Below are 25,979 nucleotides of genomic sequence, written 5' to 3' on the forward strand. Positions count from 1 at the left end.
CTCGAGAGAGTGCTGATAAATATGATTGGGCAATCTAAATTTGGGAGAAAAAAAGAGATAAAACATTAAAAAGGAGACACAAGCAAAGCACCACCACCCAGAAGTAGCCATGTAAAAACAGAGCACTGGCACACAGTAGCTAATCTGGAATTAGCATAGCTGTGGATATAGAAGTGTCTTGTCTTCAAGTGGCTCTCCATCACACAAGTTGACAGGCCACGCCGGTCCTCCATTACTACAAATCCCACCTGAACAATGTACAGTTGTCACTCTGTCCCAGTAAATGACTGTCACATAAACTTTCAGAGATGGGAGCTACGAGTCACCGTAATCTGTGCCTAGAGAATTTCCAAATTTCAAGGTAGCTTAGGCTGACCTAGAAAAAGGATGTTATGACTGCAGATAATAATCTCCTTTTTCTTCTTCTTGAATTTTGCAAAGGGATGAAAACTGAGGACAGTATTTTTCAAGGCTGCTGATAATGCCACATGCCAGATTAATGACTTCATGTTTTCCAGATTACGGTCTCTGTCCAGCTCAATCCCAAAGCAAGAAAAGCTGCCCGGACGCATTCTAAGCAGATTCTTCTTACATAACACGGTAATGATCAAAAGAATAGTGGCCGTCGACGTCAGTGTGTTTTCATTTAGCCAAAAATGAGTTCTATACCATGACTAACTTCACACTGTAAAGCTCTGGCAGACTCAGCACAAAAGAACTTTCAGCATTAAACCTATAAAATTCCATCTTTTTTATCAAGTATAAGGGGCCAAGCATCAATGGTGAGAAGGAACCTATTGTAATCGTTAGAATTTTTACTATTATTATTGTTTCTGTTATGGGAGTCAACGGCAGCCCATAGAACCACTTATTAAATTTTTTGATATGGACAGGCCATGATAGCCAGTTTCAGTTCATCCGCCCCTCTAGCGCCACCAACAGGCCACATTTGACGTTTGATTTTTTTCAGTAGCTTTTGAACCATTGACGAGATGTCATATTCAGATTTATAAATCAACTGTAAACCATTGAAAAAGCAACAGCAGCATATATAAAAGGAATCTGTTTTCTTGCCAGCAAGTCAACAAAAACGTATTCCCATTTTGTCGTATATATTATACACAATCGTAAGCATTGGACCACCGGGGTCTTATCTAACCAAGGTGCTCAAATCATATAATTGTGTATAATATGAAATACATTTCCAGCCTGACTCATAATCTGGCCATCTAATCATCCCTAATGCGAAATAATCCCTCCCTTTCCAACCTAGCTGATATGTGGGCAGCTGTATAGTACAATAGCCTACAGCAGGTAGGGATTCCAGAGCACTTGCCATTGTAGCCTTTAGAATGGTACTTAACCTGAACTTTGTTCAGAAAAATATTGAGTGGATGTAGAAATAATGTAAGCTGTACAAGTTGCTGTTGGTAAAAGTAATGTAAACTTGTATTATTATGATTATAGTCATTGTTGTTCTTGTTATTATTATTACTATTATTGTCATGCTGAAACAGAAAAGGGCCTTCCCCAAACAGTTGGGGAAGCACAAAATTATCTAGAATGTGATTCCATGCTGTAGCATTAAGATTTTCATTCACTGAAACCGAGGGGCTGAGACCAAACCATGAAAAACAGCCAAGGGTAGTCAGAGCCTAATCATTATACTATGCTCATTATACAAAGCTCTGTTCATCCACCTCTCCCTTTTTGGGTTAATCAGGACTGAAGTTAGTCAGGTAGATTCCCTTTTGAATCCACGCGTGGTTATCCAGGCTGTGGAGCACCAATCCGTTCCTCTTTGCAGTAACAGAGCAGAAGAGCGTCAGGTGCTTTTTTACACTATGCTAATCAGAGCCTGATCAAGACCTGCTTTAATGGGACATGTCAGCTCACTGGACAGTCAGACACAAGGCATTGGCTCTTCTGTATATCTGCTGTAGTATTTTTTGGCACATGGATAAAACTAACACATAATGCAGAATGTTATGTGTGGAAACTTTTGGGCAAAATACATAGAACATAAACATACATCACCCCTGACAGAAATGGAATATATCAGAAATATATTTAAATTAATTATACTAACAATATATTACAGAACTTCACAATATGTGGAAAATAGATGAATTTGAATTAGCGTCAGGCACTGTTCTCCTGCTGTTGAGCTCACTGAATCAAAGGGCCTCTCATACACCACCCACATGCACTTTAGGGGGTCTGTCTGCTGAAGCAAAATCATACAACACGTTGGCAACAATCCAGTTCATCCACTGAGAAACACATGCACACACACACACACACACACCCATACACACAAACACACACACACACGCACACACACACACACACACACACACACACTTGGAGTTGCACTGTGTCAGGCTCTGGGAGCAAGAAACAGATATTGAAGAGAACACAGAAACACATGCGGATCTGCAAATAGTAGTGCTGTTAAAAAAACAAGCTGATCAGCAGGTGTGTACAAATATGTAAAAATATGAGAAGAAAAGTACATAAAGGTTCTCCAATCTTGATATTACTTGTCCATTGGGACTGTTTTCTAATGCATACTAAAATGACTGAAATATTATTGAAACTACTGATGTAATCTGACAGCAAATTTCAATGCTCAAATATTTCTTGTGTGTTACTCCAACAAGTTAACCTCCCTTAGAATGACGAGGAACAGTTCATCCCTATAAACAGTGGTTAAGGCCCAAAGAGTGATACACTCAACCTCAGTAAGTACTCCTTATGACTGCTCCCTAATGACCCTGCATTCAACTGTCAGATAGTAGGTAGGTGCACATAACATCAGACTATCAGCGGTATTTTGTATCTTATTCAGTCAGTTAGTTCAATCATTGCAGAAGGACATCTCAGTCTAGTCTTGCCCTATACTGTTGATGAGATATAATAAATAGCTCTGAAGCTCGGTGTGCTTTGGCTCAGTCCTTGGTTTGGTCTGTTTTAAAGTTATCCAGGTAGATTAAGGATTATTTTTAGATATGACTGTATTGGCTATTGAGCACAAATCTGTTCATCTTTACAATAGCTAGGATAAAACACATATAGTGTTACTTTTGGGGATTGAAAATTGTTCTTTTGCTTCCACACTAAAGAGAGGGATTTTCCTAAATGATGTGTGACACCCATAGTATCATGTGGCAACACTTATTTGTTCTAACTTGATGCAGGTTTTGGCCACAGAATATAAGAGCAAACAACACAGCAGGAAAGGAAATAACAATAATTCACCTCAAGCGCATTTTATTTAGCCTTTAGATACCGTAGACTCATGTGCATGTTCAGTGGTTGTTCAAAGCATGTTAGACAGTTTGTTGTGGAAAAACAGCTTGCAGGAAAGGGACCGGGGACATCTGCCTTTTCACACACTCATGCACACAGAAGGGGTAACGTTGCTGAAACTGTAGCAGCTGCCCATGGATCAACAGATTCCAAATGGCCGCGCAGCTTAAATAAGCAATGAAAAAATAGTCAACTGCCTTTAGAAAAAAATAAAACGAAGAGAAGCGACACGCGTGATGCAGCGCAGACAGCGCAGACTCTTCCACGTGACGTTGCACCCCTCATGCAGGCAGCGCCTGCTTGTCAGGCTTACCCACCGATCATTACCCAACACCGTGGAACAACGCAGCACCATTGTGACCTCACAGGCAGGTTATAAATAAAACAAAAGGGCTGGAGTGGGAGTGACGAAAGAACGGCCCACATCGGGTGCTTGAATATTGAGGGACAGATTTAGATTTGCTTGTACTTGATTGGCTCTGGGCCTGGACAACAGCTAATTGGCAGTCCTGGATTAAGACTAAAAGGAGTGCGGAGAACATCAACATTTCCCCCTCATGCAGACTGCAGCAGTCTCTTGGGTGTGATGGCTTCAGTTACTTGCACACTAATGTTTAATAGTACGCTAAAATGCTACATGGATTCATATAAGGGCATGGGAGATCAAGCATTAAAATAATCTATAAAATGTACCCAGTACCTTAGATTACATCCACATACATTGATACTGAGGTTCCCAAACTGGGCAAAACGGCAGGAAAGTAACAACTTCACTAAAGCATTAATGCAAATTAACTATGTTAACCAAGAACCAAATTACAAATTGTGTAGCCACAGATAATATCCATAACAAGCCATAAAAATCTAAAAACATACGAATTCCATAATAACCTGAATAAATATATATAGCTAGGAGGTGGGGATGGGAGGAAGGCCAAGAAGTGAGTCTGTGGCAGAAGATGGCCAATGATTTTGCTGCCTTGACCACTGAGGAAAAGATCATACCTCCAATAAGTTAGGGTAAAAATTAGAAGGCAATGTTTGCAATCTATATATTATCTGTTTTAAGGTGTCATTGACTGCGATTCCAGGGGACGCATTTTGCATAAACTTAGTGCACTACAATGATCATCCACATAAGAGCACCAAAAGCAGGTGTATCATGAGATGGCATGGGAACCAGTCATGGAGCTCACACAAACAGAAGAAACTTTAGGAGAAATCAGGGGAAATAAATTGTTATGAAATTTTAGTTCATACTGTTACATGCTCAGGTGACTGCAGGAGTCCACCTAAGGATAAAAGCAGTTGCAAGTACATAGACGATGGGCTAAAAATATATATATAATTAAATGTCCTAAATATTAACCTTTATTTTTATCTTTTAAACACAGTACATCCTCTTATGAAGCTCATAATTTTAAGATAAGTGAACTAGACAGAGAAATAAGCAGAAATCTTCAGTTATTAATACACGGTGTCAGAATACATTTATATAGGTATTATTTGAAACATTTCCAAACAATAAGAGGCTACTGTCTTGAATAATGTATTACAGTGCCATAAAAAAAGTTTAGAGTTGCACACTTTGGCATGTGCCCACACCTTTTCACTAAGAGCAAGGACCTGATTTATATTTATATTTGATGACAAATCCTGTACTGAGGAGTTCAAGGACAGGGTCTTCAGCAGGGAAGATGGAGATGTCCAGCAGGCAATGCAACCTTGTGAGGGACCATGCCATTCTCTGATGATCAATGGTATTCAGAGCATGAGATTATATAGCTCCCATATAAACAGCAGACATCTAACAAGACCTTCCAGTTACTGCAATTATTTGTGAGAATCATATTAACAATCAAGAAATAAACTGCAAAAGCATGTTTTTGAAATGCTCTTCTATTTAAACACGATTATTATTAAAAAGCCAGGATATGTGAAAGAGTTTTCATACTTTAAGAGCTTACTTAAAAACTGGAAAGAGAAGAAAATAACATCTAAACGATCTTTTTACGGGCGCAGCCATTGTATTCAGGCAAGATATAACACCATGGCTTCTCACGGCCAGTGGCATTCCGTAACCGCTTTAGTGCATGGTTGCTTTGCTGAGGTCATCATTTGTTGAGGCTATTGTTTATGTTTTATAGCACTCAAAGGAGATTTATGTACAGTACATAGATAGTATTCCACCTGATCCAATGCCTCATCCCTCAGCAGGTGCAGGTTATCAGGGTCAGCACCTTCAGTTGGGCGTCCTCCAGGCGATGAGGTCAACCTCCATCTTCTCACTGTCACGTCATGTCATCACTGAAGGACAGCAGGTTCTGAGAAGCCGAGCATCTAAGCAACTGGAAACCAGCATCAGGCCTGTTTATCTCTACATGAAATGGTGCTGGAACTGGATGGAAGGCAAGGCTTAGTTTCCACTGGTCTGGATCCTTTATAAATTTAGTAACTGAATAAATTAACTGAACTAAGAAATCAATTTTCATTTATAATGTATATTACTTCCTGATTTTCTTGACTGAAGCTAAATACTCATGAATAACCTTAAATAAATCTTAAAGGTTCTGATTGGAAATTACTTGCCATGTAAATCCTTCGAGATATTTTAGAAATACAGTAATAAGATTACCATTTACATAAATTGCTGACGAAGGCAGTAAGCTGAAATGTTTCTATTCTTTCAACTTCTTTATCGTAAACTGTTGCACATCATTTACGATATGTGCTGGGGACGCCGTCAGTTCAGAAAATAAATTGAAATTCAAGTGATAAATTGTAAAAGGGCCACAATACTCCATGAGAATAGTTCAATTGGAGAAACAAAGTTCAATACATTTAGTGAACAGACTCTATTTAAAAACGAATTGCCCCGAGCCCTGGTGTGCATACACCTGAATAAAGGGACAGCAGGAGTAAAGGTGCCAGTGGTTGGATGTAATGGTCATGCTCATCACTGACCTCTGGGCCCCTGGCCCTGCAGGGCTGGAGCCCCAGGGTCTGGGGCAGCTGAGGGGGTAACACAGCTGCTGAAGAGCCCCAGCTGGCAGCCCGTTCAGACTCCACGCCATCTGGATGAGCAGTGAGCGCACAAGCCCCCATGACAAAGCTCAAAACTGAGTCACTCATCCAAACTCATTCAGACCAGGGGGAAAAGCAAAGTGCTGTCATTACAATGCGCTAAATGATTCAGTGCAGATAAAATGCGATGAAGACGCGGGAAGATCAACCTAGTTCCAACTGTCACGAAAACTGCATGATGAGATCATGTTCAGCATAAAGAAAAGGGAGACTGCATATCCAGATCTGGGCCAAATGCAAAGTCGGAATACTTCTACCCTTTAGACGCAGGCAACCTTTGAATAAAGAGCTATCGTGAGAACTGCCAGTGGACCGTGTTATAAACCAAACATAAAACCGTATGAAAGAATTGCACTCTGACCACTGTTGAAAACAGATGTTCCCTTTAAATTAAATCTTGAATTTTACAGATGTCTAAATGGTAAATAAGCAGGTATATCTTCAATTATTTTATCCATTACTTTATACATTGTACAACTGACAAAAGGCTTGCTTAAACAGTTGCATTACCCATCAATATAGCTTAAGCAAAATTTCCCTGCATCACAATGCTATTAACTCCTGAGAATTTATGTACCAAAGCCAACAGTTCAAACTCAGACTATTTCTTCAATTCTCTTGAGGAAGAACTTGTATCAGTTTTGAGATTTTTTAAAAAATCCAGGGGTTACCAATTACATTTAAGAATGCCTGAATGAACAGGATGAGCCAGCACAGAATTCACGCAACCTGGAATGATAATTAACCTGGCTTTCTAAATACTGTTTACAGAACGCATAAAATTTAATTAAACAAAGCTGCAGATTTTGAAAAAAAAGGACAGACCACACACATGTTCACGAATCTGAAAAATGCTTTAATGCCTTGTAGCACATTTTATGACCTGGGTCTCTCCTTCTTGCCTTTGTAGAGAGCCAGCAGGGACACGTTTGCCACTTTGACCACCTTAAAACGCACACCAGGGATATCACCGACGGCATGGCCCTTACGACCAAATCCTGCCACCAGAACTTCGTCGTTTTCCTGAAAAGATGAGATTTGGGCACATACTGAATGTCCATAAAGAAAAAAGCAGCCAAAGTGTTTTGTAGACAGATAAACCTTTTTGGCCTCAAAGAAACAGTCAAGTCACTCAAAAAGAGAGCGGGTGTCACATCTACTCAGAATGCATTAGTGTGTTTCTAAACTTTTCCAACTTAGGAGCACATGCTCCTAGGAAAAAATATCAGTGAAGAGCGCTGTCAAATGACTTCTATAGCATGCTGAAAACACTAACAGCAAAACATCGACACATCCAGGCCATGTCTGGCTTCTCGAGTTGGATCGGCTGACAACTGACCTCAATGAAGTTCAAGCAGCCGTCATTGGGGACGAAGGCCGTGATCTTCTTGCCATTCTTGATCAGCTGGACTCTGACACACTTTCTGATGGCAGAGTTGGGCTGCTTAGCCTCAACACCTCTGCAGGGGAGACACAGGGAGGCTCAGCATTTACAAGAACATTTAACTGATCCAAACATTAAGAGAGCACAACCATATTAAAAGTACTTTGTGCACTTGCTCCACATTTGAACAACTTCTGAAAAATCTGCTGAGGACAGAAGTGCATGAACTGTTGATTAATTCACTCACACTTTCTCAAGGACGATTCCCTTGGCATGGGAAGCTCCTCCAAAAGGATTAGCCTTCAAGGCTGTGCCCAGGTGAGCCTTCTTGTACTGCTTGTCATGCCATTTCTGCTCACGTCGATGGTTACGGAGCTTTCTGGCGGTACGCAGTCCACGACACTTGCCTGCAGAACAGGGGGTAGAATAATGGAAAAGAAATTATGGCCACTGGACAGCACTCAAATCTACAGGATGCCATCAGATTACTGTTGGTCAACATCTGCTGGAGTGGAGGGGGTTTTGAGACTTGTAAAACAAATAAGCCGAAGTTTGATAAAATATGGACTAACACCATCTTATCTGATTTACACTATCGTGTCCCCATTTCATTATGGAATTTCTGTGTAACCGATTTGTTATTCATAAATTCAATAACAAATCGTGGGACATTACATCGCAAGCAAAGCAAGTCGCCCAATTCTGCACGGAGGAGGTAGAAGTTAATGTCTAGCAAATTATTTAAGTGCATTTAAGTAACCATCAAGCCAGATTAGACGAACAGCTTAATTAGACTACATTGAGTGATTTGATAAATAGAACATTTAAATAGGGAATATAAAATACTGCAGTAACTTGTCGGACATTTTAAATCGAGCAAGCTAACAATCCATGCCATTAGCTGACGATAACCGTTATCGTTCTGGCTAAATAATACGCGCTAATCCGTTAAACCGCACCGCCCAAGTATTAAAATAGTTATAATTTAAATACGCATTATAATATATTAATTATGATAGTGAACTTGGGACAGGAAAAGACAAAATGCGAAGCCAAATGACGGGCCGCGAAGGTAGTCACGCCAGCCTGCATGGCCGCTGTCCACGTTTCTCGGTTAGCCAAAAGCTAACTAACATAAAGCTAGATTTATTTGAGGTTTTAATTATAACTGGTCGGGTGATTTTTTTGTGAGGACTTATTATAACCTATTCAGAATTCATCTGATTGCTAGGAAGCAGCTGATGTATGGAAATAAAATACATTTTCAACTCAAAAAGGAACCTACCCATGTTTGTCGCCTCAGAGCCTTAGCAGGAAAGAAAGTTTCCCAGAAGTCCACGCGCCAATGTCTTATCCGAGGACCCAAAGTAGGAGCATTGAAAGCGCCTATTTGTTGTTCTTTTTTATTTTTACAACAGATCGTAGTTCAATTACTGAGACAAATATACGCAAATTAAACAATTACAGCGTCATCGAACTTTGTATTAAATATATTTCGTCAAACCCAGCAGTTTCCAATATAGCGTGTCCTTCTATGTGCCTGAATAGAAAGGATCCGAAGACAATAGACGTAGAACTCAAACCAACAAAGAGTATGGGGCGTACACCGAATCGAAACATTAATAGTGTATTTATACAGTCTATAATTTTCTCTCGGAATGGTATTGCTGTTCCATTTGTAGGTTTTGCGCTGCATCACTAGAAGCTGTGTTAGCAAACGAGGTAGCAGGAGGCGACTCGCAATTGGATGGTATAAAATTACATGCAATGACAATCGGTTTAAAATAACACCTTCCTTCAAAGTCTTTTTTTAATTGAATGTTTATTAAAAGAGTTGGTTACATGTTTATCCACTAGCCCCGTGGATGTAACCAGCCCGAAAACACAAAGCAAGACTCTTATTACCACTCACTGAACTGTCATAAACTGAATTTGCATGCTCGCTGCTTGGGTACACCTCTACCTTGGACAGTATGTTGAATTAAATGTGTCTAGGCCAAAATTAAAGCAGCCTGACAGCTAGGAAAGATAGTTACAGTTGCTGACTGGCCACGTGGCATGTGCTGAAACAGGTAATGAAATACAAATGCCAGTGCCACTTTAATAGCTCGTGCTTTGCTTCCAACTAGTCCCATACAATTTGCCAGACCCGTGCTACATTGTTAACCTGCGATGTAGTTAATTAAAATGAACAGATAATGAAACTAAATCGGGGACGATTGCTATCTATATTTTAAGAAAAATACTAGATGTGTGAGTAGGTCGTAATATAAAGCCTAACTTTTTGTTTTATCCACATTTTTACTCTAATGGGAGGATGCTGCATGTACAGTGTTTAAGATTACCATAATCTTTTGAGTAGTGCCATACCGGTGATAGATTCTTTGCAGATTGGAGGCATAGATGCCTAAGTGCCACTAGTACATCTGCTAATGAACAGCCCTGAAGTGTTTCCATTTCGGTAATGCTCACATTACCGTCGCCCTTCATCCAGTAAAGATTACTCTTATCTCCTCTAATTCGGCTGTGAACTATGGCGTGCCAAGGACTAAAAACTTAAATCGCAGCGCTTTACAAATGGGACAAAATATAACGGTACGTATTCGTTTAGCCTACATACACAAAGCCTATATATAGTGAAGTCCGTCAGTATTTGGACAGTGACATTTTTTGTTGTTTTGGCTCTGTACTTCCGTACATTACATTTGAAATGAAGATGAAGTGCAGACTAACAACTTTAATTTGTGGGTATTTACATCCATATAGGGCAACCATGTAGCAATTACACCCCTTTTTATAAATAGTCCCATCATTTTGGGAGACCAACTTAGACAATTGGTTGCTCAGCTGTGGCTTGTTGCATCATTAGTTCATGTGAAGGAAAAAGAACAAGAAGTATAGTTGTTTCTAGGTGGGGAATTTGGATTTGGAGTCTGTTGCTCTTGTCTCTCAACATGAGGACCAAAGAAGTGTCAATGCCAGTAAAGCAGGCTATCATGGGGTGGGAAAATCAGAATAAATCGATCAGACTTACAGTAGCCAAAACATTGGGTGTGTCAAAATCAATAGTTTAGAAGCAAGAATGCACTGGTGAGCTCAATAGCAACCAACTTGGTAGACTGTGGAAGACTACTGTAGTGGATGACCAAAAAATACTTTTAATTGTGAAGAAAACCTCTTTTCAGCTGTCAAACAGATCATGAACACTCACCAGGATATAGGCATAGATGTGCCAGAGACTAAAATAAAGATAAAACTACACCAGCATAACCTCAGAGGGTTCAGTGCAAGATGCAAACCACTGGTAAACCTCAAGTATAGGACGTTCATCTCAGAGTTAAGAAGAAAGTATGACCCCCCTCATCTTTGAAACATGGTTGCATGGTGTTATGGTTTGGGCATGTATGGCAATCACTGGAGCCGGCTCGCTTGCCTTTACTGATGGAGTGACTGCTGATGGCAGCATCAGAATTAATTCTGAACTGTACAGAAACACCTTATCTGCTCAGATCCAACCAAATGCCTCAAAACTCATTGGACAGCGCTTCACCTTGCAGCGGGACAATGACCCCAGGCACAATGCGGAAGCAACCATGAACCAAAAAGTGGAATGTTCTTGTCTGGCCAAGTCAAGGACCTGACCTGAATCCAATTGAACATGCAATTCACTTGCTGACAAGACCAATTTCTATATAAATATGTGTGTGTGTGTGTGTGTGTAAGAGAGGATGGGAGAGAGAGAGAGAGAGAGAGAGAAATGTATACATTTTACACTTTTAAGCCTGTAATTTAAAAATTCACTGAGTTAATTTCACTGAACGGGAGTGACATAAATACATGTTATATAATTTATTACTTAAGATTTACTTTGTTCATTTGACCATATAAATCATATTTAGGACAAGTCGAAATCTGATTAAATTGCCTACTTGTGCACTTTAAAATAGTCTCATTTGTCATATTTCCTGCATGTGATAATGCTGTATTTCTAAAAATCAGGAGGCATTGTGGGATGAGGAGTCATTTTGGCAGTATGGCATACATTTATAGAAGGCACCAATTGGGTCCATTGAAAAGCCTGCAGGGGAGCAGCTAGGATGTAATTCCTTTGGTTTGCTATGTCTGTTTCGTCACATGTACATTCTGCTTCATTAGACAATCTTGTTCAGCTGCAGGGCTTTTCTGCAGATAACACACATCTCTCTTGTGAATTAATTTCAATTATTGAGGCAGCTCAGTGTAAATCTAGGTCACGTTATCAGGGGTTTTGTTCTCTGTCTTAAATGGAAAAATGCCTCCATTATTCTGACCTTGAGTGTTCTGATCATTGACTGATTTGTTTAGATATGGGTATTGGTTTAAAAAACTGGGGTTTGGGGAAGGAGGTTAAATCAAGTAAGGGTATATTTCTGTGCTGCCAATTGCTCCGTGTGTGCCTCTGTCTGAGAGAGAGAAAAGGGGGGTGGGGAGGGGAGGGAGTGGGTGTGCCTGTGACACATGATTATCTTCCCCCTCTCTGTCCATTGGCTGCTGCATTTGTCAATCAGTGAGCTCAGGTTTCGGCTGTGTTATCAAAGCAGATTATGAAGCAGTCTTCATCTGTGGCAGCCTCATCTGGTCGTCTTCATGGCAAAACACAAGCTGTTTTTGTTTTTTGCATTATTGTTTTTTCTTTTTCTTCAGCTTTCATTATCCTATGATCAAGTGCCTGCTATTGTGGAGACCAGGTAAGTGTGGCAATTTGAACTGTGTTTGATAGTGTAAGAATGAGAGAGTGATGCTGTGTGGATGATGTGCAGTGTGAGTCTTTTAATGCCTGTTAGAGACCTCAGTAAACAAACCAGGAAAAGAAAGTACAGTTGAAAAATGAATTTCTGAATCTGTAAAAACCCAAGCTTGTCTCTATTGGTCAGCCTGAATAAGCAAGGGGGATTCTATTCATCTGATGCTGTTTTCTTCCTTGTAGTTTTACTGAAACTCTGCGATGATTCTGAACGAGGCTCTGTCAATGAAATACAAGAGAAAATCCATCAGTGTTGGTCTGTAGGAATCAGTTTACAGTGCAAATCCATATATGTGCTACAGAAATAGGAAGGGATGGAAGTCAGGGTTGTGCTGAGCCAGACTCGTGTTCTCTGTGGTTTCCCAGGTCATTCTTACATGGAATGTACTATTGAAAATCAAACCCTTGAGATTGTAGGCACACTGCTGTTTTTAATTGATTCCTAGATGGTGAACTAATTGTATGGCTGATGCTATTAACTGGTTGAACAGAAGTAATAAAAATATTTGAGCTGCACTGAGATTATTATGAATGTTTTTTTAAATAAATAATATTAATGGGTAACACATTTAATAGTTACTTGACAAGTTAGGCCTGTCTTGAGGGGTTTTATTTTCCTTTCCATCATGCCCCTGATAATTTTTAAATAAGTGATTTTGATATTTGTCTGAATGTGATATTTCATGCTGTATTTATTGTTTATTTATGTATTATGGATGTGTATTTTAACTGAATTTAGATAGGGTTGTGCACATGCTTTCGCTCGTCACCTGTAACTTAACCATGTGAACATAAACCTAGTTATTTGCTTTTGCCGTAAAAAGAAAAGCACTATTTGAAAAATGTCAGTTAACCCAGTTGTACTTATTCCTGTTTTTGGTATTTGATCATTGATAAATTTCAATATTACTTGGAACCCCAAGCAACCTTATGTGGAAATTCAGTGCAATGATCAATGAAATGTATTTTATTTCTGAAAGACTAAAAACCATTTAAAGTGATTTTGCATGCTTTTTCTGTTTTAGTTGGCATCTCTAGATTTGCTTGACATGGCAGATGCATTAACCATATATTAATGTACATTAACTTATAAATTAGCATTATTTCAACACATTATCAGAAAAATAACTCTTCTTGAAACTACTCTACTTTTCTTATGTAAAATAAATGTTGCGGTGCGTTTAAAATGTAAAATCCCCCGGATTTTAAGAATGCAATGCAGCTTGATCACTGGAAGAGTGGAGACAGGTGAACTTGGCCTTGAACTATTGTTTTTGAACGTGTTCACATTTCTCCTGTCCCAGCGCTCACATTCACATTTATGAACTGAAGAGTCCTTAGGTCCACCAGCGCTGAAAAATGGACATTCCCATAAATACCGTTTCATTGGAACTGTGTTAGATTTTCTATACAAATAATAAAATTAGGAAATGGCAATCCTTGCTAATCCCACTGCTGTCTTCTAATTAGAGATGATTGCAGAAGGGATATAAATTCAATGGGTTTCATTCTTACTTTGAGGATCATATGATGCAATGCACTGAAAAGTCACCTGTGCTAGAAAAAAAATCACAATGTGGTTCTTTGTCACCTGAAATATCTGTGAAATCTATAAATATTTGCAGTCCTGGTGATAGTTTTTTATTAATTGAACTTTTACTTATTAATTCAGCTGGAAAGTATTTAACTCATTCTATAATTCTACAGCTATTAAATTTACTTGTAGATTTCAATGAATGAAATACAGTATCTGGTGGAAAGAAATCCAGGTTGAGAATTCAGGGGCAGAAACAAGATGGCAGATTGCCATTACTCTGATTACCAGTAGGTGGTGCCTTGAAGCCAAAAGTAGTGAAATCCCCCAAAATATAGCCCCTTCAGTTTTGGCATTTTGTACTTTATTGTCAAATTGCAGTGTATCTGATTGATGTTGAATGCTTTAATATGATATTTTAGTAACTTGTGTTCTTTAAGCACAATGTATTACCGAGATCTGACTGTGATAGGAAATTAATTCCTGCTTCAAATTTAACCATTTGGTTTGTTCTCTTACGATATTCATTCTACAGCTTGGGTGAGTGACTCAGACATTGAAAAAAGATGGTGGAATGCATCTTGTTTCTTGTTTGATTATGTAAGAGTGATCCATGTGAGAGTTGACTGCATGTGAGCGTATTCATGCAGTATAAATGCACATTTATCATGCTCTTGTTTGAAACATCCCCCCCATATACAATTGGTGCAATATTTCACATGCTGATTGCTGATTTATGAATTATAGAACAATAACATTTAAAAAAGAAAACCTAAACAAAAAATGTAATATTTTCTGCTATAGAAAACATGATAAATTTGATGTCACTCATTATGAAACATGAGAGTAGTTATACTCTGGTGATCATAATGACATTACTGTTACTGTAATATAAATACGATCAAGGATTACTGGCAAATAGAGATTCATTAATCTTTCCCATAAAATACATTTTAAAAATGATTACAGCATTAACAAGAAATGGGGAATCTAAACTACTTCACATTATGTGGGTATATGTTTTTAGGTGATTTTGCGAAGGGACATTACTTTAGTGGTTTAGTTTAGGAAACTGTGTTATCTTTGAATTTCTTAGTTTTTTTGTTGTCCTTTTTGTGTAATTGCCTCCAGGACCTCCTTGCAGGTGTCACAATCCGTATTTAATCTTTAAAAGGAGGTTCAGCAAGCTGAAGTTGAGAAATTGGTTGGAAAATAATGAGTCGCAAAACTGGCTTTGACAACCTTTTGATGTGGCTGGGTTTTGGTGTGCTTATTCAGGACTGTCTTTTGCAGAATTTGCAACATTTCTCAAAATAATACAAAAAAACGTCCTAGTTTTCAGTACCGTGAACCGCATTGTGTAAAAGTCCCGAATGATCATAAACAGATTGTTGGAGTGCAATCGGAACAATGAGGATCTGCCCTGTTTATGATAGAAATTGTCCGTTTATCTGCAGTAGTGGCCTCATTGTATGGTGAGGATGCGAAACGAGGGCCAAGCCTTTTCAGGATTTCATGCCAACTTCTGCCAGTAGTTATTCATTTAGCACATTCATCATTTGCTCTGGCATTTTCTGACATAGTCATGGGCTACAGCTGCAGACAGGATATGCATCTGCGGTGACAACGTTTACTATGGTGTGGTCCTATATAGGAATGAACCAGCATTAGTGTTCACAGACGCTTCTGGAATTTAAGCCAGGATTATTATTTGGAACAAAAACCATACACACTGGCCGTCATACAGCTGGAGCTGTGCACCCCTGTTGTAATGTATAACAGCATGCCAATCAACGACAAACTCCATTATCCTCCACATTTCCTGGTCCCTCATCGATCTGTTATTGAAGCTCTGGAATATTGTCATAGCTAATGTTCCAGTAAACACATTTTTTGTCATGTCCTTCGGTACTATGGTGTCCTTTACTTTAATGTATTTTGGTCACATATCTTAAACTCCACCTCTTGAGAGCTGCAATTTCCATAGGTTTTTGTGGTTTATTTTCAATCAGCGTCAGTTTAGGCCTCTAAAAAGGAGTATAGATGCACACCAAAAACAGTGGCCCTCTTGAACTGAAATTTGAGAGCCCTGATTTCTGTGCGTAGTAACAGTATCCAACAAAAATCCATTTTGCTTGGTGACAGTTTCCACGTGGCACTTGTGAAACCCAGTGGATGTGCGCTAGGAATGCTGGGACTTAGTGAGAGATGTTCAGGAGGGAAAGAAAATCTGTATTAGTAACTGGAGACATATTTCCTCAAGGGCATTGGGCACAGTGGAACCATGTAGGCCAGTATGGACTTTTAATCTGATCAAATTTGATTTGGAGGAGCGCTGGGGTGCTGAGCCAAGGAGCGAATTTACACACAACTTTTAATCTGCTTCCGTTATCACCAAATAAAGGCGACGCGTTGTGTGTCAGCGGGACGGTCAGCACACTGCGATTATATAACGGAAACTGTATCGCATCAGGGGCCCCGCATCCAGGTACAGCCAATGGCAGCAGCAGAGCACAGCGCTGAGCTGATCTGTATAAACTGCCGTTAGCGCAGAGCAGAGGGATTTTCTAGAGCCTCCCAGTCCTGTCTGCCATAAGCAAGCACGTTGTTGTTGTTTTTTTTTTCGCTTGAGTTAGTTCTTTTTCCCTGATCCGTAGTGTGGCTCATATAACAAATTAAGGTTGATGTTCGTGTTCAGATAAGTGATTACTCAGTGTTTCGCCACATTTAATTACATAACAGAAGCATCTGCTTCCAAACAAGTACAGAGAGCTGGGACAGTAGTCTTTTTAAACTCCCAAATGTATAGTTACATCACATCAACATTTAAGCTTGTCTTCACAGATGGGATCTCAATGAGAGTATTTATCAGAAACCGTCATAGAAAAAGCTATTAAATATTGGATAGTATGTCTCATACAGAAGCCGTGATGTTGGAGGCTCATGACAAAAGCGTCAGCACCTGCAGTAATCACCACACAACTGCACACTATAAATAGTTTGCGTAAAACTTGCCGCATACATTTCTGAGTCACCAAACTATAATCATCCTCAAGAGTGAAAATATCAGAGAGAAAGAAAAAAAAACACAGCGCTGCTCAGTGCCGTGAGAGAAGAGCTTATTGCTGCGGTTACCATGAGCGCAGACACAAGTTTATTTTGGTGCCTGTGCCCATTCATCTGAAAGCGAGCTCACCCGTGGTCCGCCAGAGTGCGGCGTGTGGGCGTTGTTGGGTGGGGTGTTGTGCACAAGGTCAACTCCCCTACTGCTCTGGTTCTTGGCAGTGCCGACGCTCCACTGACACTCCTCCTGTCTGCCAGGCCTTAGCCGCTTACCTAGGACAGGTGCACAGGCCGCGGCGAGCCGCCTGAGCCAAGCAGCTGGGCCACTGACGGCCGTGTGAGAGCTGCCCCATCCAGCAGACCGGTAATCAGGTCTCGGGATCTCCTTGGCTAAGCTCATTTCATCCAGCATTACGGCAGTGATTAGATGTTTAAACGGTGTGCCTTAGCATAATCCTGAGAGCCCCTCTGCCCTACTGCTGAGGAACACATGGTAAGAGCAAGCTGGAGCACAAAGCTAAAACAAATAAAAGCAGCAGCAGCAACAGCAGCAGCAGTGCACAGTAAAATGCCCAGTGTCAATTCAACTCTAACAGGGTGCATACAAACAGTATGTATTCTGTAAGAGTTGATTTAACACTGGGCATTTTACTGGACATTTTACTGTGTGGAAGCTGATTGTTTATCCGTGACAGTCATTTCCCATCCTAAATCCATAAGGCTATGGATTTACTTATGTTCTAATCTATCTTTACTCATACTCGTTTTCTTTTTATGTTTACAGCTCAGATGCACCCCCATACCAAGCCATCGGAGTTAGAAATGGTATGTTCTGACACAAAATCTCTACTGGGAATTACTGATGCTAGCTGGATGCCAGTAGCCTACCGATGAATGGGAAGCACTGCAGTGTACAGCTATTTAAATTAAATAGTGCGGTTTCTAGGCAACATGGTTAGTGCAACAGAAGTACATATTTTTTGTAAGCATACTGTACGTGCTTTAGTTTCAAATATGTTGATAAATGGATGATGTCCATTAGTTTTTTTTTTGTTGTTGTTTTTTTTAGTGGATAAACACACCAAATGTTGCCTTCATATGTTCCATACAGCAGAATGAACTTATGTAATGCCTTGCACGTCACAAATGTATTTTTTTTCTTCCCTTCTTCCCACTTTCCTTTACTCAGAAGCAGTGGCCATTCAGAGTCACAGTGCCTCACAAGGAGGAAGTTATTTGCCTGTAGCAGAAAACCCACTCAGAAGAATATTGCAGGTAACGTATTGCAGCTTCTGAGAAAGCCAATATGACCTTGTATGTATGAACAGGATTTTACTGCTAGCCAGGCAGAATTAATCCCAGACAAATATTGATTCTCTTAGCCAAACTAATGATACAAATTCTTTTTAAAATTCAGAATATGTACTGATTACACATTCATTACAAGAGGTTTTCAAAGCTTTTATTTGTGAGTGGGTAGCTAAAAACCGAGTTTTTATTGTTCGTTTATTTTTTGTTCATAGAGATTTCTTTATGACCTCTTGGACTTTTATGTCTGCCAATGCTCTGATCCTTGCTGAACAGCCCAAGATTACACGACTGAATAAATTCCACATTCATGATCATCAACTTAGGTTACTGAAAATGATTGCTTTATAACGTTTAACAGTGTTTGGTGTGGTGCCCTGGTGACATATAAAGCTGGGTGAAAGATGAGATTTTTTGTAATGTTGACCTGCTGGGCTGCTCGATGGCACTGCTCTCGTGCATGGCCTGGTATTGAATCTGGATCATGCCATTGCTGACTGTGGCTGACACGCTCAGTCATTGTTCACGGATGGGATGGTTTCAGTCGGGGATGAAGCGTCTCACCGGTGATCAGCGCAGGTCGATCTGGCACCCGCAGGTCCACCTGTTGAGCCGCACATGAAGTGTCTTCCTCAGACTGACCTCTGGGTAAACCTGACTTGTGAACTACAGGGTGATGAAGAACAGGCAGCTGAAATCCTGTGCTTCAGAGGAGAGCACAGGCCTCCGCTCTTTTGAATCGACAATGGAGGTTACAAAGAGCATTGCAGCATAAGCACACCAAATCACTGAGAAGAAAAAGTGATTTGGTGTGCTTACGGGGAAGACACTAAAATAACATCAACCTGCTCAACACTGAATTAACACTTTGATATTTTTCTGGGAGGGGGGGTAGAATGTTCTATAATATATAGTTCCTTCATGCAGTTTTGCGTTCCCCCCCTTGTCCCCCTCTTGCCTGCAGCCGTACGGTTGGCAGTTGCATTCCCCGCCCAGGACGAAGCGGAAGCTGCTGCAGTCTTCTGCCAGCCCTCTTCCATACTCCCCCATGAATGTGGCTTACAATGGCAAAACATGCATCCTATTCAGGGCCAAAAAGCTGGCCATCAGGTACAAGAACCATACCTTCGTGGATCTGACAGAGAAGGCGTTTGGCCCCAATGCGCCAGTGGACACCAAAGGCTCAGTCTGCAGCAAAGACAAAGCCACGTGAGTCTAGCCCTCCCTTCACTGAACATTTATTTATTTATTTTACATTTATTCTTAAATTACTGTATGTGCTACCTTTCGCTTTCTGTGTCACTAAACACAAAATGAACGTTGTCAAAGTGAAGTAAAGGAGAGAGCACTCTAAGGGTACCACAATACTGTATATGCTTACAGAGAATTGTTGGATCACAATACATGGTACCCCCTGTGAGGTTTACAAAGCGTGATTTAAACTGATCATCATTGAGCATTGATGGAGGTTTAGTACTGAATATTCAATCACCTCAGACTTACATGACTAATGTCACTATAAGGGCTTACAGTTATGCTGATTACAGTTCTGATGTTCTCCTCAAAATGAAGCACTTTGCTTTGTCAACAGGCTCTCCCTACGGTTTGGGGATGTGGAAGATCTGAGGGGTCTCACCATAAGGTGAGCTCTCTGAGTCTCCTGCTCATTCAGTGACATCTGGCATTTTAACTCATTTTAATTGCATTGCACGCCTAATTAATATCTATGTTACCTATTTGTGTTCATTGGATATTATATAATTGCATTTAAATGTAAGTGTTTGTTACATTTATGTTATGATGTTATGACATTTGTATTTACTGAAATTAACAAAATGTTTTGTGAAAAATACAACACTTACATAAATATCTGGCTCAGTTAATCACATTGTGGGATTCAGAAGAGGCGCAAGTCTGAAATTTATGTCTGCAGTCCAGTGTACGCGTTAGCCAACAATTGCCGTCTTTTGGCCAGTAAAAAATAATCAAAGTCCAGGAAATTTAAAGCCTTCCAGACATTCTGGGTAGCAAAAAATTAAAATGTATATATATATATATCAAAATATCGCACACACACACACATATATATATATATATATATATATGTGTCAAAAGCACCGCCACTTATCAGTGTTATCAGCCCAAATCGCCCTCCAGCAGGCTGGTAGGCTCAGTAGGCATGAAGCAATGATTTCTATGAGACCAAAACTGCACTGAGAAACTGCCAGCAGGAGGCATTTACACAGCTAATGTGAATCTGACAATGCACTAAAACTTATGAGACATTTCATTTCAACTCAACAGCTGCTCTCTACCATGTCATGAAGTATCACTGCAAATGAATGGACAATAGCCTATAAATAGGCTGTTTTTTATTCTCTCGAAACTTAATGAACTTAAATAGGCCTGAAGATGAGCTTGATTTCAACAGCAAATTGTTGTTTTATTGTCTGGTTAAATGCATTATTCTGCACTGTAGGCTAAAACCAGTTAACGCATCGTCCGTTATCTAAATAGGCTGATTTGCTGTGGTGAATGGCGGAAATTGTGTTCATTAGTCGAAGAGATTTTTATAATCTTCGTTTGCTAAAAGATTCCTCTTTAGTCAGAAGAAAAATATGTTTCAATAAACGGCTGATGATGCAAGGTCATGACAGCTTCCTTTGTTGAGAAAAGATTTACACACGAACTGATAAAAAATGTTTTTGTTTTTTTTACATAATTAATCCTATTGTGCAAAGCATGTGTACTGTATATTTGTATGTTTCATCCTTATTATCATTTTTGTTTTCAAATAGTTCTCAAAGTCCAAAAATTAAACATCATGTTATTACAGATCATGTTACATCACTCCTGTCTATCATGCACACATTGATAATTGACATGGCCAGAATTTTAATGATTTGTCTGACAAACTGAAATCTGTCTGGACACATTCGCTGGGGGAAAAAACCCTAGCTTGAGCTCTGCTACAGACCATGGGTAGAAGAAACAAGAATCAGAGAAGCATACCCACTCCCCTTAAGATCATGTACAGTCATTATTTTAGCATGTGTTATACATGAAGAACCAAATAAACCAAAACATCTTTTTTTAGTTAGGATTTTAAATGAGTTTTCTATTCTGAAAACAACAAAGTTCTTGTACTGCCCACTACAGGAGGATTTGGATTTTGTGGATCAGAACTCATGTTTATTGTTTAATTAACATGGCATTTACAGTTTAGCCAATCAGCAGTGTGACATTTAATGGAGCATTTTAACTTGAAGTGAATATCGATACAGAATGGACCCACTATGTTACCCCTCCATCTCTTGGCTTTTTAAATGAAATATTTGTATGAAAGGGAAGTTCTGTTTTCCTGTCTATATATATAAAAGTATGCATATTTATGTTTAGGCTAAAAATTTTGATTGTATTGGGTCTTTTTAGAAAAGGACTGGAAAATGAACAATATCTTCGCCAGTTAGAATGACCTGTCCTGCTCTTTTGACTGTGACTGACTCTCCATCCTCTCTCATTCAGGCTACAGATGTCAAACACATTTTACGAGTCAGCGGGCCAGAACTGGTTTACCCTGGACAGCGTCCACATCCACTACAACTGGACGCACGAGGCTACTTTCAATGCCACCGAGGTCTACGCCCCCTCCACCTACTCCTACCACTGCCAGCATGTCAGCAGCCTGCAGAAGTACGACACCCTGCTGGTGCCCAGCTCCCACAGTGACAGCTCTGCAAACTGGCACATCACATTCACCGACTTCCAGGTAGGCCCACCGCCCGTTAGCCTGCCGCACCATTATGTTCAGCTCCCTCATCAACACAATGTGACAAAATAAATTAATAAATAAATAAGTAAAATACAAAGAGTGTATTGTACTTATGTTTGAGATATTGTGCGACAGATGCAGACGTGGTTTTTGGCTGCTTGAAGGTGCGGTAATTGGGACAAGTGTGGATTTATAGATGGTGATTTGATGGCGGAATTGGCACTAGTCAGTGCATCCTACACTCACGTTCCTCCCACACACTGTGATTCCGAACATTTGTATTACAAAGATAGAAACATAAGGAGAAATCAGAAACATAGGCAAAAATGATATTTGCCTTGTATTCTTTTTTGTTGATAAAGAATATATAAAGTGAAATTGAGTTTTTTTGTTTTGTTTTTTACCATTAGACAACACACAAATGGACATGATCAGAAGCAACAGCTGCCTATGAAGCACTTGAAATGTATTACATTGTTTGCTTGGCGGAAAGCATTATATACTAACACATGGGGACTGGAAGTATTTTTATGATCATAATAAACTGCCACGTCTGGTGCAATACATGCATCTGTCATATCCTGTTGCTACTGAGAGACACAGTGTGGGTTGTCCATTAGCTCTTGGGGAATATAGAATGCAAATTAGAATTTGCTATTGTGGTTTTGCAAGATGATATCATTTCATTGCAGCTGATTTTGTCATATGCCCAATAATATGGAATTATATCCAGCTAACACTTTCTCGTGTTCGTTTTTAGGAAGCTTATGCACTCTTTAATCCAATGAAACTGCAGTAATGTTGTCAAAACATTTGATGTGTTAATAAAGATTTCTGTATGATCTAGTCTTGCACATCTGCAATGGCTCCAATTCTTGTTGCATGGTGTGAGATTACATGATTGGAAAAATCTCACATAAAGATATATGATCATGAGTTATTTAACTGACAATTATTGCTTTATCATTTTCTGCAGTTTTTGCTGAACTTCTCTGGTGCCATATAAAGTAGGAGGAAACTAAGAGACTTCAGGTTCTTTCTAACATTGGCCTGCTAAATCTCATATGTTCGATGTTTGTGGTGTCTGACCATTCAATGAAGGACGTCCAAAACAACATTGTCTTTCAGTTCAATAAACTCAAGGGAGTTGCAGGCAAAAATATTTTTTTGCACTTCCCTTGGACCACACACCCAATTTGTTGAGAACCTATGAACATACACACACAACATGGCCAAAAGTATGTGGACAGGCTAGTCCAAGGACAGGCAAGTTCTTCCACACCGTTCTTGACAAAACCATTTCTGTATGGACCTTGCTGTGTGCCTGGGAGCACTGTCTGTTGGGGAAGCATAGAATCATCTAGAATGTCATTGTATGCTGTAGCAATAAGATTTACCTTCACTGGAACTAAGAGGCCTAGCCCAAACCACGGAAAAACAGCCCCAGACCGAGGGGTGTCCAGATACTTGCGGTCATATAGTGTATTTCACTGTTAAGGCTCCTACTCTATGTTATTTTATTTCATGTATGAAATTAATGTTTTCTGTTTCTTGTTCGTCTGTCTGTCTGTCTGTTTTGTGCGTCTGTTTTCCCTGTGCTGGGCGTCTGCAGATCCAGGCCTTCAATGTGCAGTCCAACAAGTTTGCCTCAGCGAGTGACTGCGCGACCTTCTTCACCCCCGCCATCCTCATGGGCCTGATCACCTCCCTCATCCTGCTGCTGGTGCTGGCCTACGCGCTGCACATGGTGGTACACCTCAAGCACATCGACCGCTACGAAGAGCACAAGACTACCGTGTATTTTCCCCGCAGCCCCGAGCCGGAATGCACAGACAAGAACAGTTTATAGAGACCCCAAGTCCACCCCTCCTCCCCAATCCCCAATCCCGCCACCACCACCAATCCAACCTTCCCGCCTCCCTTTGGAGTGACAGGCAGTTCTGTAATATCTCAGTGAATTACTTTTGCCGGTTCTTCTGGAATCTCGGCCCACCCTCCCCCAGACCACTGCTCCTCCACCCTCGACCCCCCCCCCCCCCCCCAACCCACCACCTCAAATAAAAGCACAGACAGGCCCTGTATTGGCTGGACATGTAACCCCATACCTCCACAAGATGGGGTACAGCTGCCAGAGGCTGGCTGTTCAACTGCGCTGGCCTCGCTGTTTAACAATGAGAAGTGTCTGGAGCTGAGCAGGCTCCACCCTTTCCAATGGCTCCACAGATCAGCGTCATCAAGTGGATTTGGAGAGAAAGTGAAATGGAAGGATTACCAATCAATCTGCCAAAATACACTTTAACCACATACTGACTGCGCATGTGGAAACTGCCCCAATGGAACACCAGACATTGCAAATTACAGAGAGAAGAACAAGAAGAAAGAAAAATATACCCTGAAATTAAATCCAAATTAAATATTAGCACCCATACGTGTAACTCCAGTTTTTGCACTGTTAGTTTTTTTATAGTCAAAGAAATACTGGTAGAACCAGTCACAAAAGTTTAATTTTAATTTTAATATCATACCATCAAGAATATACAGTAAATTCTTAACTCTTTATTTGACTCATCACCGGTAATCATTTGGACATTTGTTATCTTTGGGTGTTTTAGCAGTGCAACAGACAGGTGTTTAAATACTTGTGTTATGAAAATTTGTGAAATAATATTGTATCTTAATTCTGGTTTTGTAAACTATATTTATGTTTGAGTTTTTACAATGTTTTTCTGTGTTCTACAAATAGTTAAGCCTTTAAAATTAATTTAGGGAAAGTAAAATACAGAAGAAAGCAGTCTCTTGACATATATAAGTCAGTCATTTAATTAATGCACACAAGAGACCAAAATAACAGCAGTAATAACATCACCTTAATGTTGCATAATAACATACAGCATGCCAGTGGCTACAGTATAAATGACATCAGCATACAATACTCTGATGGATAGCATTGTGCAATGTATATTGGTCGTTATCATAATGTACAAAATGAAGGAAAGTAAATTTTTCATTGATCTTGTTGTAAATGAAAAATAAACCATTGTCAGATTGAATTATGTGTTTGTTAAAATATGTTACAAAAATATAATGAAGCATGTCAAATGTGGAATATGTTCATATAATTCCGATTATAAAATTAAATTATAATTTTCAAGGACAAAAACAATATTGTAACTTTACAACTTTGCAGTAAGGTTTTAACGTTTTAACAATGTTTCTTGCGGTTTAACAATGTTTCCCATCCACAAACCACAACTTTTCAGACACTGTGTAGCCTAAATATGTCACAGAATAACCTTAAATCACATCTAGAAACAGGCACATGCGGGGGGGGGGGGGGGGGGGGGGGGAGTGGTTCTCTGGGTGCCCGAGCACCTACCTTTGCCCCCAAGTGCCCTATGTGCCCCTTTGATTTGACAAAACAAATTATATCTGTACTATTACTGTTGCCGTCATTCATTTTCATTCATTTTGATGACGTGTATTCTGTACACTGACTGGGTTGCCCTTTTCTTACTTTGAGCACCTGCCCCTCACCCGCCTAGAGATAATTGTAAATATATATATATATATATATATATATATATATATATATTACCCTAGCTTCAACGTCGTTATTAACCACACAACTTCTCTGCAAAATAAAACATTGTGAGAACGTTTTGTGCTAGTTGTGAGCACAGGTAAGTGAATGTTGCACATTACTGTTTTAGCTGCTAGCAATAAAAAGTGCTTTAAAATT

General features: G+C 39.8%; 2 protein-coding genes across 3 annotated transcripts; one reads left to right on the plus strand and one right to left on the minus strand.

Annotated features, from left to right (window-relative positions):
* Nucleotides 1-7,231: 7,231 nt before the first annotated feature.
* Nucleotides 7,232-9,206, minus strand: rps23 (ribosomal protein S23). The gene is made up of 4 exons (XM_035386872.1): nt 9,066-9,206; nt 8,028-8,187; nt 7,736-7,856; nt 7,232-7,419 (listed from the first exon to the last, which is right to left on the minus strand). The coding sequence occupies exons 1-4, from the start codon at nt 9,067-9,069 to the stop codon at nt 7,273-7,275; spliced, it is 432 nt and encodes a 143-aa protein (XP_035242763.1). The 5' UTR covers nt 9,070-9,206; the 3' UTR covers nt 7,232-7,272.
* A 3,121-nt stretch (nt 9,207-12,327) lies between these two features.
* atp6ap1la (ATPase H+ transporting accessory protein 1 like a) lies at nt 12,328-25,290 on the plus strand. Of its 2 annotated transcripts, none has more exons than XM_035387845.1 (7): nt 12,328-12,507; nt 17,945-17,985; nt 18,350-18,435; nt 19,433-19,677; nt 20,060-20,110; nt 21,994-22,237; nt 23,853-25,290. In XM_035387845.1, exons 1-7 carry the CDS (start codon nt 12,407-12,409, stop codon nt 24,087-24,089), a joined length of 1,005 nt encoding a protein of 334 aa, XP_035243736.1. In that variant the 5' UTR covers nt 12,328-12,406; the 3' UTR covers nt 24,090-25,290. The 2 variants fall into 2 exon arrangements, with proteins under 2 accessions (XP_035243736.1, XP_035243737.1); XM_035387846.1 differs by having other exon boundaries at nt 18,353-18,435.
* The last annotated feature ends 689 nt before the right edge of the window (nt 25,291-25,979 follow it).

Source organism: Anguilla anguilla, chromosome 13 (assembly GCF_013347855.1).
Source record: "Anguilla anguilla isolate fAngAng1 chromosome 13, fAngAng1.pri, whole genome shotgun sequence".
NCBI classification, from domain to species: domain Eukaryota; kingdom Metazoa; phylum Chordata; class Actinopteri; order Anguilliformes; family Anguillidae; genus Anguilla; species Anguilla anguilla.

Bases quoted from the DNA above. Each gene is read 5' to 3' on its own strand.
- rps23 (XM_035386872.1), bottom strand. The intron at 7,857-8,027 runs GTGAGTGAATTA...TCTCCCCTGCAG, and splicing joins GGAATCGTCCTTGAGAAAGT to AGGTGTTGAGGCTAAGCAGC. The intron at 7,420-7,735 runs GTCAGTTGTCAG...TCATCTTTTCAG, and splicing joins GCTGCTTGAACTTCATTGAG to GAAAACGACGAAGTTCTGGT.
- atp6ap1la (XM_035387845.1), top strand. From the start codon at position 12,407: ATGGCAAAACACAAGCTGTTTTTGTTTTTTGCATTATTGTTTTTTCTT. The intron at 12,508-17,944 runs GTAAGTGTGGCA...TTATGTTTACAG, and splicing joins CCTGCTATTGTGGAGACCAG to CTCAGATGCACCCCCATACC. The intron at 17,986-18,349 runs GTATGTTCTGAC...TCCTTTACTCAG, and splicing joins AGCCATCGGAGTTAGAAATG to AAGCAGTGGCCATTCAGAGT.